The sequence below is a fragment of the Ranitomeya imitator genome, chromosome 1, assembly GCF_032444005.1.
Source record: "Ranitomeya imitator isolate aRanImi1 chromosome 1, aRanImi1.pri, whole genome shotgun sequence".
Classification (NCBI taxonomy): Eukaryota; Metazoa; Chordata; class Amphibia; order Anura; family Dendrobatidae; genus Ranitomeya; species Ranitomeya imitator.
In genome coordinates this window covers 290,616,060-290,630,101 of record NC_091282.1, presented here as the reverse complement: position 1 = coordinate 290,630,101, position 14,042 = coordinate 290,616,060, and the positions used below count along the sequence as shown (strand labels likewise).

Here is a 14,042-nt window from a genome sequence, read left to right as displayed (position 1 = left end):
CTGGCTCCACGTCTCTCCTGCGTTCCTTCCTGCCTTCTTGTTCGCCGCTCACTTCCCGTTGCTGTATCCTTTAGCTAATCCTGTTCTTCTTCTTTGCTCCATCCTAGTGCTTGCCTTCCGGTGTCCTCCATCCTGTCCGTGTTCCAGTGTCCTTGCCTGCCTGCCTCCGTCCTCCAACTAGTCCGTGTTCCAGTCTCCAGCCTGTATGCCCGTGTCCTCCCTCCGATCCCTGCTCCCGCGTCTTGCCTTCCTGCTCGTCCTCTCCATCCAGTCCATATTCCCACGCTCTCCCTGTTTCTGTCTCCTCGTTAGTCCTTACTGATCTCTATTAGTTGCCTTCTTGTCCGTCCTTCCTTACCAGCTGCCGTGGCGATAGTCTCCCTCGGGTCTGCCCCTAACGCTCCCTGTATAGGAGGTGGTGCACTTGGTCAGCTCGACCGTGGGAGGTTCGTTGTCACGGTCCAGTGGGTCCACCCTATAGTGTCCACAGTTAATCCTCACACACGGGAGTACGAGTGCATCTGCCCCGATGGCTTTGGAATTTAGCCGTGAAGCCATCAGATCCACGTCCGGAGTTCCCCAACGACAGCAGATCTGGTGGAAGATCTCCGGATGGAGAGACCACTCCCCGGAGTCGAGGCTTTGACGACTGAGGAAATCTGCCTCCCAATTGTCCACTCCCGGGATGTGAACCGCAGAAATCATTGAGTGGTTTTACTCGGCCCAACGGAGAATGTAGCCTACCTCGCTCATGGCTGCCATGCTGCAGGTTCCCCCCTGTCGGTTGATGTATGCCACTGCAGTGGCATTGTCGGACTGAATCCTGATGGGACGACCTGCCAGGAAGGGATGGAACTGGAGAAAAGCTAACCTGATTGCCCGAAGATGTTGATCGGAAGGCGTGATTCCTGAAGTGACCAGCAACCCTGAGCAGTGTGATGTAGGAACACCGCTCCCCAGCCTAGAAGACTGGCATCTGTTGTCACAACTAGCCAATGTACTGGAAGAAAAGACTTCCCTTGATTCAGGGAGGACTTCAATGTCCACCACCTGAGAGACTGTCTGACTCACTGAGGAAGAAAGAACCGACGGTCGAGGGAGGATGGGTTCCTGTCCCAAACAGCCAGGAGGTCATGCTGTAAGGGATGGAGGTGTAATTGGGCAAATGGAACCGCCTCCATAGCTGCTACCATCCTGCCGAGGACTCTCATACTGAAGCGCAGAGAGTGAGTGCGAGGTTGAGAGAGCTTCTGAGCTTCCCGCTGTAAGGCTGAGATCTTTTTCGGGGCAAGAAGCACCAACCCCTGGGACGAGTCCAGTATCATTCCTAGAAAGAAAATTCGCTGAGCCGGTACTGGGGAAGATTTTTTGAAGTTTATCTTCCAACCCAGGCGAGAAAGAGAATCTATTGTGATGTTCACGGCCTCCTTGCAGGCGCAGAGAAAAAGGGGCCTTTGAGGAAGATAACGTCTAGATACGGTAGCACCACCATGCCTCGGGTGTGAAGGATGGCCACGGCGGCCGCCATGACCTTGGTGAATACCCTGGGAGCGGTGGCGAGGCCGAAGGACAAAGCAACGAATTGGAAGTGTTGTTCCTGAATTGCGAAGCGAAGGAACCTCTGGTGAGAGGGGAAAACTGGAATGTGGAGGTACGCGTGCTGGATGTCTATAGACGCCACGAACCCGCCTTTTTCCATGGAGGCGATGACAGAACGAAGCGATTCCATTCGGAACCGTCGTACCCTGACGAACTTGTTCAGCAGTTTTAGGTCCAGTATGGGCCGTACTGTACCGTCCTTCTTTGAAACAATGAACAGGTTTGAATAAAAACCTTGAAACCTTTCGCTCTGAGGGACCGGGATAATAACCCCATCTTCTTTTAGAGAGCTTATGGCTTGGAAGAACTCTGATGCCTTTGCCCTAGGAGGAGAAGACAGGAAAAAACAATTTGTTGGGAGAGAGGAGAATTCTATCTTGTATCCGGAGGACACTAGGTCGCGGACCCATTCGTCGTGAACGACCGAGAGCCACTCGTTGCTGAAGGAAAGCAGGTGGCTGCCTACTTTGAGGGTGTCCCCCGGATACCACAGGGAGTCATTGTGTGGGAGATCTGCCCGGTCTGGACCCCCTGGATCCTGACTGCCTAGGCCTGCCTCTAAATGAAGGGGAAGGTTTATAAGAGGTCTGGAGACCTCTATCCCTACGTTGTGCCCAGCCGGGTCTGGAAGATGTGAAAGTAGAGGACCAATTTGAGTTGGAAAGAAAAAAAAAAATCGGGAACGAGCCTGCTGTTGCTGGTTCCGAAAGGGCCAAAAAGGTCTCTGTTGTGGGAGAAACTTACTCTTCCCTCCAGTGGTGTCGGAAATTAATTGATCGAGTTTTTCACCAAAAAGGCGGCCGCTCTGATATGGTAAAGAAGTCAATGACTTTTTGGAACGAGAATCCGCACGCCAGTCCCTGAGCCATAAGGACCTCCGAATGGTGATAGCTGCTGCTTGAGAAGCGCAGTCAGCGGCATCCAGAGATGCGGTCACTAGAAAATCCCCAGCTATGGCTATCTGAGTAGCAAGGTCTGCTACCTCGGGGGGAAGATTGGTATCCAGAACAGCTGAAGACCTCAGCCCAATGGGCCATAGCCTTAGCCACCCTGAGTGGGCAGCGGTAACTGCTGGTGGGCGGAGTCAACGTTCCGGCCTGGAAGAGGAAAAAGCCGGGGGCTGAATTTTAAGCTTGCAGTTGCGGCCTGTAGCGCCGCTACCACTATTTGCGCGACGTGACCCACGGACCCGGGCTTTAAGGTATCTGCGGACCTCCCTTATCCCAGGAACCAGGACCTCCCAGCGCCTCGGCCCCACAGGTGTAGATCAATCCACCGTCGCCACAGTCAGGGAAGGGGTGGAGAGCTTCTGCCGCCTTCCATCATCCGCTATAACAGTGGTCATGCAGTGGGGAGCTGCACGGACGCCATAAACATCATGTCCGGCTATGCACCTGGCTCCAGGAGAGGTAAATGGAGGGCTACTCCATGTGGTCGCCTGATAAGGAGGGGGGAGATCGGAACGCGAAGGAACCGTCGCCCATAAAGTGAGCTCAGGGCTGGCATCCAACGTGCAGGAAAGGGTACGGGGAGGGATGCTCCGCATTCTTGCCTGTTGATGGTTCGGGGGAGATCGGAACCTAGAAAGGGTCCGTCGCCCCCATTCGCTCCGTTAAGGGAAAAATAGAATAAAAATAAAAACGGTGGGGTCTGAAAGCAGACCCAAGTGCCTCCTACAGACACTAAGCAAGAACTGGAGCCAACAGGAGGGTGGATACTGCAGGGGAGGAGCTATTCTTTCTGTATTACTTAGTGTCCTTCTAGTGGCAGCAGAATAACACCCATGGTGCTGTGTCCCCCCATGAGGCGTAGGAAAAAACATAACAAATCAGTAAGAGCTCCTAATTCTGAAAGCTCTCTCCGTTTTCACTTCTTTCAGTGTTAGGTCTGTGCACAGACCGTGATGCATGGACTCGCCACGGGTCCTCTGGCCTGAAATTCACAACCTCAGAGGCATACATCAGTCTGTTGAGTTCAGGTCGGGAGGTCCGCAGCCAGTCCACGCATCAAAGTCCATACACAGACTGTTTTTCACGGGTGTCTGATCCACCATCAGGAATAGCAGGAGGGTTGTACACAGATCTGCAGTGGATAGGGAAGAAAGTATCTTGGAAAGCATATAAAACAGGCTATAGACAGCAAGGAAAGTATGTGGAGAGAAAACTACAATATTATGTTAAGCTGATATATGACAGTAAATGAAGACAGGAGCACCCTGGATACACACAGACCTCATCCAGCCTATATTACTGGGAGAGACATTCCCACAACAGTAAAATGTGATACTTGGAGCATTCTGCAAACAGCATATCAGAGAGTCTGAAGATAAATGAACTAAAGAAGACTGTAGACTTAACCAGTGCAAAGGTAACCACTACCATGTAAAAATCAATTTTTATATGTCAAAATTATCCAGTGTTAGTTTCCCTTATACACTCATACCTTCTTTAGCACATGCAAGACCTCCAGAGCCTCCGCCAATCACGAGCAAGTCATAATCAAAATGGATAGCTGTGTAAAAAAAGAAATGGACAATTACACAAAAAAAGGTATAGTTTTCTATTAGAAACAAAAATGTTATGCAAGAGTATGACAGAGCCGCCAGCACACAATGGCCTGTAAGTATATAGAGGTACAGTGAATCCCCAAGCACCAAGGTGCCTGTGGGTCATTTTCTACAAGCAGCGTGCCTGACCACCCACTGTGCGAGTACAAGGGGCTGTGTTCTCGCTTCATGCACAGATGACAGTAAGCGCCATAGGTGTGGGGAGAAATACTGGAAAGAAGCAACAGCAATGTTTCATAAACTACATGTGTTTCCCATTTTCCTGCACTAACAACTAATGGGCCTGGGCCAACTCCTGAAATGCAACCTCATGCCATTAACCCTCCTGTACCAATCTGTAGAGCTGGCACAATGCAGTCAGGCAGGTAATCGTTTTCTTGTGATAATGGCCTCCCAATGGTCCCAAAACCCAGATTTGTCTATTATAGTGACAGAGAAGTATTGTGTATCACTCCACAGAACATTTCCACTGCTCCAGAGACAACGGAGCCATCTTTATACCACTCCATCCAAAGCTTATCATTATGCTTGGTAACCTAAGGATTCCACTCATGCCATAAAGCTCCAGGCACACAGGCTATGTGCTGATATTAATGCTGGAAGCTGCTTGGACTCTGCAGTTATCGAGACAGTGGAATATTGGTGACTTATGTGCCTTAAAACTTGGCGACTACGCACTGTAACTTTACGTCGTCTGTCACTTCGAGGCCGAGTTGCTGTGATTCCTAAATGCTTCCACTTTCCATTAATACCACACACGGTTGATTGTGCGTAAACAAAGTTAACCCCTTCATGACCCAGCCTATTTTGACCTTAAAGACCTTGCCGTTTTTTGCAATTCTGACCAGTGTCCCTTTATGAGGTAATAACTCAGGAACGCTTCAATGGATCCTAGCGGTTCTGAGATTGTTTTTTCGTGACATATTGGGCTTCATGTTAGTGGTAAATTTAGGTCAATAAATTCTGTGTTTATTTGTGATAAAAACGGAAATTTGGCAAAAATTTTGAAAATTTCGCAATTTTCACATTTTGAATTTTTATTCTGTTAAACCAGAGAGTTATGTGACACAAAATAGTTAATAAATAACATTTCCCACATGTATACTTTACATCAGCACAATTTTGGAAACAAAATTTTTTTTTGCTAGGAAGTTATAAGGGTTAAAATTTGACCAGCGATTTCTCATTTTTACAACGAAATTTACAAAACCATTTTTTTTAGGGACCACCTCACATTTGAAGTCAGTTTGAGGGGTCTATATGGCTGAAAATACCCAAAAGTGACACCATTCTAAAAACTGCACCCCTCAAGGTGCACAAAACCACATTCAAGAAGTTTATTAACCCTTCAGGTGCTTCACAGCAGCAGAAGCAACATGGAAGGAAAAAATGAACATTTAACTTTTTAGTCACAAAAATGATTTTTCAGCAACAATTTTTTTATTTTCCCAATGGTAAAAGGAGAAACTGAACCACGAAAGTTGTTGTCCAATTTGTCCTGAGTACGCTGATAACTCATATGTGGGGGTAAACCACTGTTTGGGCGCACGGCAGGGCTTGGAAGGGAAGGAGTGCCATTTGACTTTTTGAATGAAAAATTGGCTGCACTCTTTAGCGGACACCATGTCACGTTTGGAGAGCCCCCATGTGCCTAAAAATTGGAGCTCCCCCACAAGTGACCCCATTTTGGAAACTAGACGCCCCAAGGAACTTATCTACATGCATAGTGAGCCCTTTAAACCCCCAGGTGCTTCACAAATTGATCCGTAAAAATGAAAAAGTACTTTTTTTTCACAAAAAAATTCTTTTAGCCTCAATTTTTTCATTTTCACATGGACAACAGGATAAAATGGATCCTAAAATTTGTTGAACAATTTCTCCCGAGTACACTGATACCTCATATGTGGGGGTAAACCACTGTTTGGGCACACGGCAGGGCTCGGAAGGGAAGGCGCGCCTTTTGACTTTTTGAATGAAAAATTATCTCCATCGTTAGCGGACACCATGTCGCATTTGGAGAGACCCTGTGTGCCTAAACATTGGAGCTCCCCCACAAGTGACCCCATTTTGGAAACTGGACCCCCCAAGGAACTTATCTAGATGCCTAGTGAGCACTTTAATCCCTCAGGTGCTTCACAAATTGATCCGTAAAAATGAAAAAGTACTTTTTTTTTTCACAAAAAATTTATTTTCGCCTCAATTTTTTCATTTTCACATGGGCAATAGGATAAAATGGATCCTAAAATTTGTTGAGCAATTTCTCCCGAGTACACTGATACCTCATATGTGGGGGTAAACCACTGTTTGGGCACACGGCAGGGCTCGGAAGGGAAGGCGCGCCTTTTGACTTTTTGAATGGAAAATTAGCTCCAATTGTTAGCGGACACCATGTCGCGTTTGGAGAGCCCCTGTGTGCCTATGCATTGGAGCTCCCCCACAAGTGACCCCATTTTGGAAACTAGACCCCCCAAGGAACTTATCTAGATGCATACTGAGCACTTTAAACCCCCAGGTGCTTCACAGAAGTTTATAATGCAGAGCCATGAAAATAAAAAATAATTTTTCTTTTCTCAAAAATGATTTTTTAGCCTGGAATTTCCTATTTTGCCATTGGTAATAGGAGAAATTGGACCACAAATGTTGTTGTCCAGTTTGTCCTGAGTACGCAGATACCCCATATGTGGGGGTAAACCACTGTTTGGGCGCACGGCAGGGCTCAGAAGGGAAGGCACGCCATTTGGCTTTTTAAATGGAAAATTAGCTCCAATCATTAGCGGACACCATGTCGCGTTTGGAGAGCCCCCGTGTGCCTAAACATTGGAGATCCCCCACAAATGACCCCATTTTGGAAACTAGACCCCCAAAGGAACTAATCTAGATGTGTGGTGAGCACTTTGAACCCTCAAGTGCTTCACAGAAGTTTATAACGCAGAGCCATGAAAATTAAAAAAAAAAATTCTTTTCTCAAAAATGATTTTTTAGCCCGCTTTTTTTTATTTTCCCAAGGGTAACAGGAGAAATTTGACCCCAAAAGTTGTTGTCCAGTTTCTCCTGAGTACGCTGATACCCCATATGTGGGGGTAAACCACTGTTTAGGCACATGCTGGGGCTCGGAAGTGAAGTAGTGACGTTTTGAAATGCAGACTTTGATGGAATGCTCTGCGGGCGTCACGTTGCGTTTGCAGAGCCCCTGATGTGGCTAAACAGTAGAAACCCCCCACAAGTGACCCCATTTTGGAAACTAGACCCCGAAAGGAACTTATCTAGATATGTGGTGAGCACTTTGAACTCCCAAGTGTTTCACAGACGTTTACAACGCAGAGCCGTGAAAATAAAAAATAATTTTTCTTTCCTCAAAAATGATGTTTTAGCAAGCATTTTTTTATTTTCACAAGGGTAACAGGAGAAATTGGACCCCAGTAATTGTTGCGCAGTTTGTCCTGAGTATGCTGGTACCCCATATGTGGGGGTAAACCACTGTTTGGGCGCACGTCGGGGCTCGGAATTGAGGGAGCACCATTTGACTTTATGAATACAAGATTGGCTGGAATCAATGGTGGCGCCATGTTGCGTTTGGAGACCCCCTGATGTGCCTAAACAGTGGAAACCCCTCAATTCTACCTCCAACACTAACCCCAACACACCCCTAACCCTAATCCCAACTGTAGCCATAACCCTAATCACAACCCTAACCACAACCCTAATTCCAACCTTAACCCTAACGCTATGTGCCCACGTTGCGGATTCGTGTGAGATTTTTCAGCATCATTTTTGAAAAATCCGCGGGTAAAGGGCACTGCGTTTTACCTGCGGATTTACCGTGGATTTCCAGTGTTTTTTGTGCGGATTTCACCTGTGGATTCCTATTGAGGAACAGGTGTAAAACGCCGCGGAATCCGCACAAAGAATTGACATGCTGCGGAAAATACAACGCAGCATTTCCGCGTGGTATTTTCCGCACCATGGGCACAGCGGATTTGGTTTTCCATATGTTTACATGGAACTGCAAACCTGATGGAACACTGCTGCGAATCCGCAGCGGCCAATCCACTGCGGATCCGCAGCCAAATCCGCACCGTGTGCACATAGCCTAATTCTAAAGGTATGTGCACACGCTGCGGAAAACGCTGCAGATCCGCAGCAGTTTCCCATGAGTTTACAGTTCAATGTAAACCTATGGGAAACAAAAATCGCTGTACACATGCTGCGGAAAAACTGCACGGAAACGCAGCGGTTTACATTCCACAGCATGTCACTTCTTTCTGCGGATTCCGCAGCGGTTTTACAACTGCTCCAATAGAAAATCGCAGTTGTAAAACCGCAGTGAAATGCGCAGAAAAACCGCGGTAAATCCGCGATAAATCCACAGCGGTTTAGCACTGCGGATTTATCAAATCCGCAGCGGAAAAATCCGCAGAGGAACAGAATATGTGTGCACATACCGAAACCCTAACCCTAACCCTAGCTCTAACCCTAACCCTATTCTAACATTAGTGTAAAAAAAAAAAAAATTCTTTATTTTGGGAGGGGCGGGGCGCCAGGGACACATTGCTTGGGGGGGTGCCAGTGACACACAGCTCTGGGGGGATGGGGTGCCAGTGACACATTGCTTGGGGGTATGGGGTGCCAGGGACACATGGCTCGGGGGTTGCCTGGGACACACGGCTCTGTGTAGGTCTGGTGGAGGGTGGTGAGGACGCACGGCTCTGCCCTTCTCCCGCAATTGACAATTAGGTGACATGTAACGTGACTACACAGCCTGACAAGTGACAGAGGCGGCGGTCTCACAGTTATTCTGCACAACACATCACTACTCCGCAGATACCTGCTAAGCCCCGACTACACGTGAGCGGCAGGAGGCCACTTCTCCTTGCCCGGCACCGCCACACGGCCGCCATGTGTGCGAGGACCCCGAGGGCTGTCCTTTTCGCGCCTGCTCAGAAAAACTTAAAACTTCGCCGACGTTTCGGGGGTTTTCTTCCAGATGTTATTACAGTGCTATCAGAAGTAATCACAATGAGTATGAGGTGTAGTATTAATTATTATTATGAATTATGCGTCATCTGTATCACCACTCCCCCCGCAGCGAACCCTGTACAGGACAGGGGAGGAGGAGAGACCCGGACATGGAGGAGGCGGCTGCAGAACGCGCTCCCGCCCTGCTTTTAGAGTAGCTATTACCAGAGTGTGGGCGAAAACGTGCGCTAATTGATTACTGTCCATGGCCTGTGTCTTTCCCACAGCTGCACGGTCAAACATCCCAAGTAATCAATTCCTGTACAGTGGCCGGTTGCTGTGACGGCCGGGCCACACTGAGCGCTCGCGGACTGCCGCCTGTGTGCCGCAGGTCAGACTTACCATGGGCTCTTAGTTCACACTGGGTGGTATTCTGCGGTTTTAGTGCATAGCTCTGCTGATTTTCGGCTGCGTCTTACAGTACCAGCAAAGCCTGTGAGAGTTCAGAAATCTCATGCGCACATTATAGTATTTTGTGCTTTGCATGGTGTTTGGAACATAGAGCATCATGTCATTTGTTTCAGCATTTTTCACCCATTGAATGGAGTCACTACTTCTGTTCTGCTGGTGTCCCATCTTCGTAGGAGGACTGAACAGTGCAGTTTACCGTGCTATTACCTAAACAAACCCTACAAACGGGAATAATACTGCCTCATTATACTGCCTCAATATACTGCCTCGTTATACTGCCTCATACTGCCTCATTATACTGCTTCATTATACTGCCTCATTATACTGCCTCAATATACTGCCTCATTATACTGCCTCATACTGCCTCATTATACTGCCTCATTATACTGCCTCATTATACTGCCTCAATATACTGCCTCATTATACTGCCTCATTATACTGCCTCATACTGCCTCATTATACTGCTTCATTATACTGCTTCATTATACTGCTTCATTATACTGCTTCATTATACTGCCTCATTATACTGCTTCATTATACTGCTTCATTATACTGCCTCATTATACTGCCTCATTATACTGCCTCATACTGCCTCATTATACTGCTTCATTATACTGCTTCATTATACTGCCTCATTATACTGCCTCATACTGCCTCATTATACTGCTTCATTATACTGCTTCATTATACTGCTTCATTATACTGCTTCATTATACTGCCTCATTATACTGCCTCATTATACTGCTTCATTATACTGCTTCATTATACTGCCTCATTATACTGCTTCATTATACTGCTTCATTATACTGCCTCATTATACTGCCTCATTATACTGCTTCATTATACTGCTTCATTATACTGCCTCATTATACTGCTTCATTATACTGCCTCATTATACTGCCTCAATATACTGCCTCATACTGCCTCATTATACTGCTTCATTATACTGCCTCATTATACTGCCTCAATATACTGCCTCATTATACTGCCTCATTATACTGCCTCATACTGCCTCATACTGCCTCATTATACTGCCTCTATACTGCCTCATTACACTGCCTCATTATACTGCTTCATTATACTGCTTCATTATACTGCTTCATTATACTGCCTCATTATACTGCTTCATTATACTGCCTCATTATACTGCTTCATTATACTGCCTCATTATACTGCCTCAATATACTGCCTCATACTGCCTCATTATACTGCTTCATTATACTGCCTCATTATACTGCTTCATTATACTGCTTCATTATACTGCCTCATTATACTGCTTCATTATACTGCCTCATTATACTGCTTCATTATACTGCCTAATTATACTGCCTCTATACTGCCTCATTATACTGCCTCATTATACTGCTTCATTATACTGCTTCATTATACTTCCTCATTATACTGCCTCATTATACTGCCTCATTATACTGAGTGGCTCCTCAGAGGCGTAGCTGAATTCTGATGTTTTTGGTGCTGTTCAGACAGAACTCTCAAGGGCCAGGAGCCTACAGTGAGAGCCTGAGGTTCCTGTGCAAGAAATCTGTCTGTGCCCTCCTCCCTGACTGGCATGCTGATGAGGAGGGCAATCTAGACATGAGACCCCCAGAGCCATGGTGCCAGCACTCGCTGTCCTGGAGCTCTGCTGCTGTAGAATGACACTTGGTGCCCAATCAACGCTGGTGTCTCTGTGGTCTTATGGATGTACACTGAATGCTGCCAATCAGTGATACGGGCTGGGTTTTACAGGGCTCAGCATCGTGAGCATTGCTAAATCTGCAGCAGAGAAAACAGTGATTGAATCAAAATGACAGCCTGCATCCCAGCAAGTGAAGTATCGCTTGAATAAAGATCCCTTACATCATGCTACTCTCATTACATAGCAAAAACCTAGAGACAGATTCCCTTTACAACCTATGACATATCGGTACAGCATAGGTCGCCTCCCCTGCTTTGATGCGAGCATCTTTTCAGGCACGACTGCTGATTTGGTCCACTGTCATGTGCCCCTTAGGCTACGTTCAGACTAGCGTTGTGCGCCGCTGCGTCGGTGACGCAATGCACGACGCACGCAAAAACGCGGCAAAACGCAAGCAAAAACGCTGCGTTTTGCGACGCTTGCGTTGTTTTTTGCCGAAAATCGGACGCAAGAAAAATGCAACTTGTTGCGTTTTCTTGGTCCGACGCTTGCGGCAAAAAAGACGCATGCGTCGCACAACGCAACAAACAAAAACGCATGCGTCCCCATGTTAAACATAGGGGCGCATGATGCGTGCGTCGCCGCTGCGTCGCCCGACGCACACTAGCACAACGCTAGTCTGAACGTAGCCTAACAGCTGCTGGTAGAATCACGATCCACCCGTGGCTGTTGTCAGGGTTAATCACAGTTTACTGTATTGTTGGAGATTTGTGAAGTGATATTTGATCTAGCCAGCAGAGGACTGTGCTGAGAGGCCGGAGTTGGATCGCGTGGGGTTTTTGTGGTTGGTGTGCGATTGGGAAAAGTCAAAGGAAAGTCCTGGGTGGAAGTGAAGCTGCTGATCCTTGGAGAAAGTCTGGATAGGGCGGTGCAACTCTGGATCTGTTGGTGACTGTGGGATGCGTTGTTTGGTTTGACATGAGCCAACTTGGTGAGAACAACCTAGTACACAGCATCTTGGGCTAGGCCACGTGAGGCACTATCTCTAAGAACTTAGGGAAGCCCTGCATGGGAGAGAGCATTATTTCCTAAGAGCTTTAAGACAGCATCATTTCTATCCCTAAGGACTTAGGGAAGCCCTGCGTTGGACAGATTGGCATTCTCTTAAGAGCTTCAAAATGGTGTTCCTAATTATTTGGAATTCAGCCAAGCAAGGACCCTTCTACTTCAGTTTCAAGAGATACCACTACCATCTTACATCTGAATATACACTGCTCAAAAAAATAAAGGGAACACTTAAACAACAGAATATAACTTCAAGTAAATCAAACTTCTGTGAAATCAAACTGTCCACTTAGGAAGCAACACTGTTTTATAATCAATTTCACATGCTGTTGTGCAAATGGAATAGCCAACAGATGGAAATTATTGGCAATTATCAAGACACACTCAATAAAGGAGTGGTTCTGCATGTGGGGACCACAGACCACATCTCGGTACCAATGCTTTCTGGCTGATGTTTTGGTCACTTTTGAATGTTGGTTGTGTTTTCACACTTGTGGTAGCAAGAGACGGACACTACAACCCACACAAGTGGCTCAGGTAGTACAGCTCATCCAGGATTGCACATCAATGCAAGCTGTGGCAAGAAGGTTTGCTTCGTCTGTCAGCATAGCGTCCAGAGGTTGGAGGCGTTACCAGGAGACAGGCCAGTACACCAGGAGATATGGAGGGGGCCGTAGGAGGGCAACAACCCAGCAGCAGGACCGCTACCTCAGCCTTTGTGCAAGGAGAAACAGGAGGAGCACTGCCAGAGCCCTGCAAAATGACCTCCAGCAGGCCACAAATGTGCATGTGTCTGCACAAACGGTTAGAAACCGACTCCATGAGGATGGTCTGAGTGCCCAACGTCCACAGATGGGGGTTGTACTCACAGCCCAACACCGTGCAGTACGCTTGGCATTAGCCACAGAACAACAGGATTGGCAAATTCGCCACTGGTGCCCTGTGCTCTTCACAGATGAAACCAGGTTCACACTGAGCATATGTGACAGACGTGACAGAATCTGGAGACTCCGTGGAGGGTGATTTGCTGCCTGCAACATCCTTGACCGGTTTGGCAGTGGGTCGGTAATGGGGTGGGGTGGCATTTCTTTGGAGGGCCACACAGCCCTCCATGTGCTCGCCAGAGGTAGCCTGATTGCCATTAGGTACCGAGATGGGATCCTCAGACCCCTTGTGAGACCGTATGCTGGTGCGGTTGGCCCTGGGTTCCCCCTAATGCAGGACAATGTCAGACCTCATGTGGCTGGAGTGTGGAGAGTTCCTGCAAGATGAAGGCATTGAAGCTATGGACTGGCCCGCCCGTTCCCCAGACCTGAATCCGATTGAACACATCTGGGACATCATGTCTCCCACCATCCACCAATGTCACCTTGCACCACAGACTGTCCAGGAGTTGGATGCTTTAGTACAGATCTGGGAGGAGATCCCTCAGGAGACCTTCCGCCGCCTCATCAAGAGCATGCCCAGGCGTTGTAGGGAAGTCATGCAGGCACGTGGAGGCCACACACACCTGCTGAGCATAATTTCTTTGACTTGAGGCATTTCCACTGAAGTTGGATCTGCCTGTAACTTCATTTTGCACTTTGATTTTGAGCATCATTTCAACTCCAGACCTCCGTGGGATATTAGTTGTGATTTACGTTGATCATTTTTATGTTTTATTGTTCTCAACACATTCCACTATGTAATGAATAAAGATTTACAACTAGAATATTTCATTCAGTGATATCTAGTATGTGGGATTTTAGT

The 14,042-nt window shown here is 47.3% G+C and overlaps 1 protein-coding gene across 1 annotated transcript in view; it reads right to left on the bottom strand.

The window, feature by feature from the left end:
* TXNRD2 (thioredoxin reductase 2) overlaps positions 1–9,235 on the bottom strand; it is a 203,664-nt gene extending 194,429 nt beyond the window's left edge. The window contains exons 1-2 of the mRNA XM_069756382.1: positions 8,991–9,235; positions 4,042–4,110 (exon numbers count right to left, since the gene is read on the bottom strand). Coding sequence (XP_069612483.1) covers positions 4,042–4,110; positions 8,991–9,063 — 142 coding nt within the window. The 5' untranslated portion in view covers positions 9,064–9,235. The remainder of the gene's footprint in view (positions 1–4,041; positions 4,111–8,990) is intronic.
* Between the last annotated feature and the right edge of the window lie 4,807 nt (positions 9,236–14,042).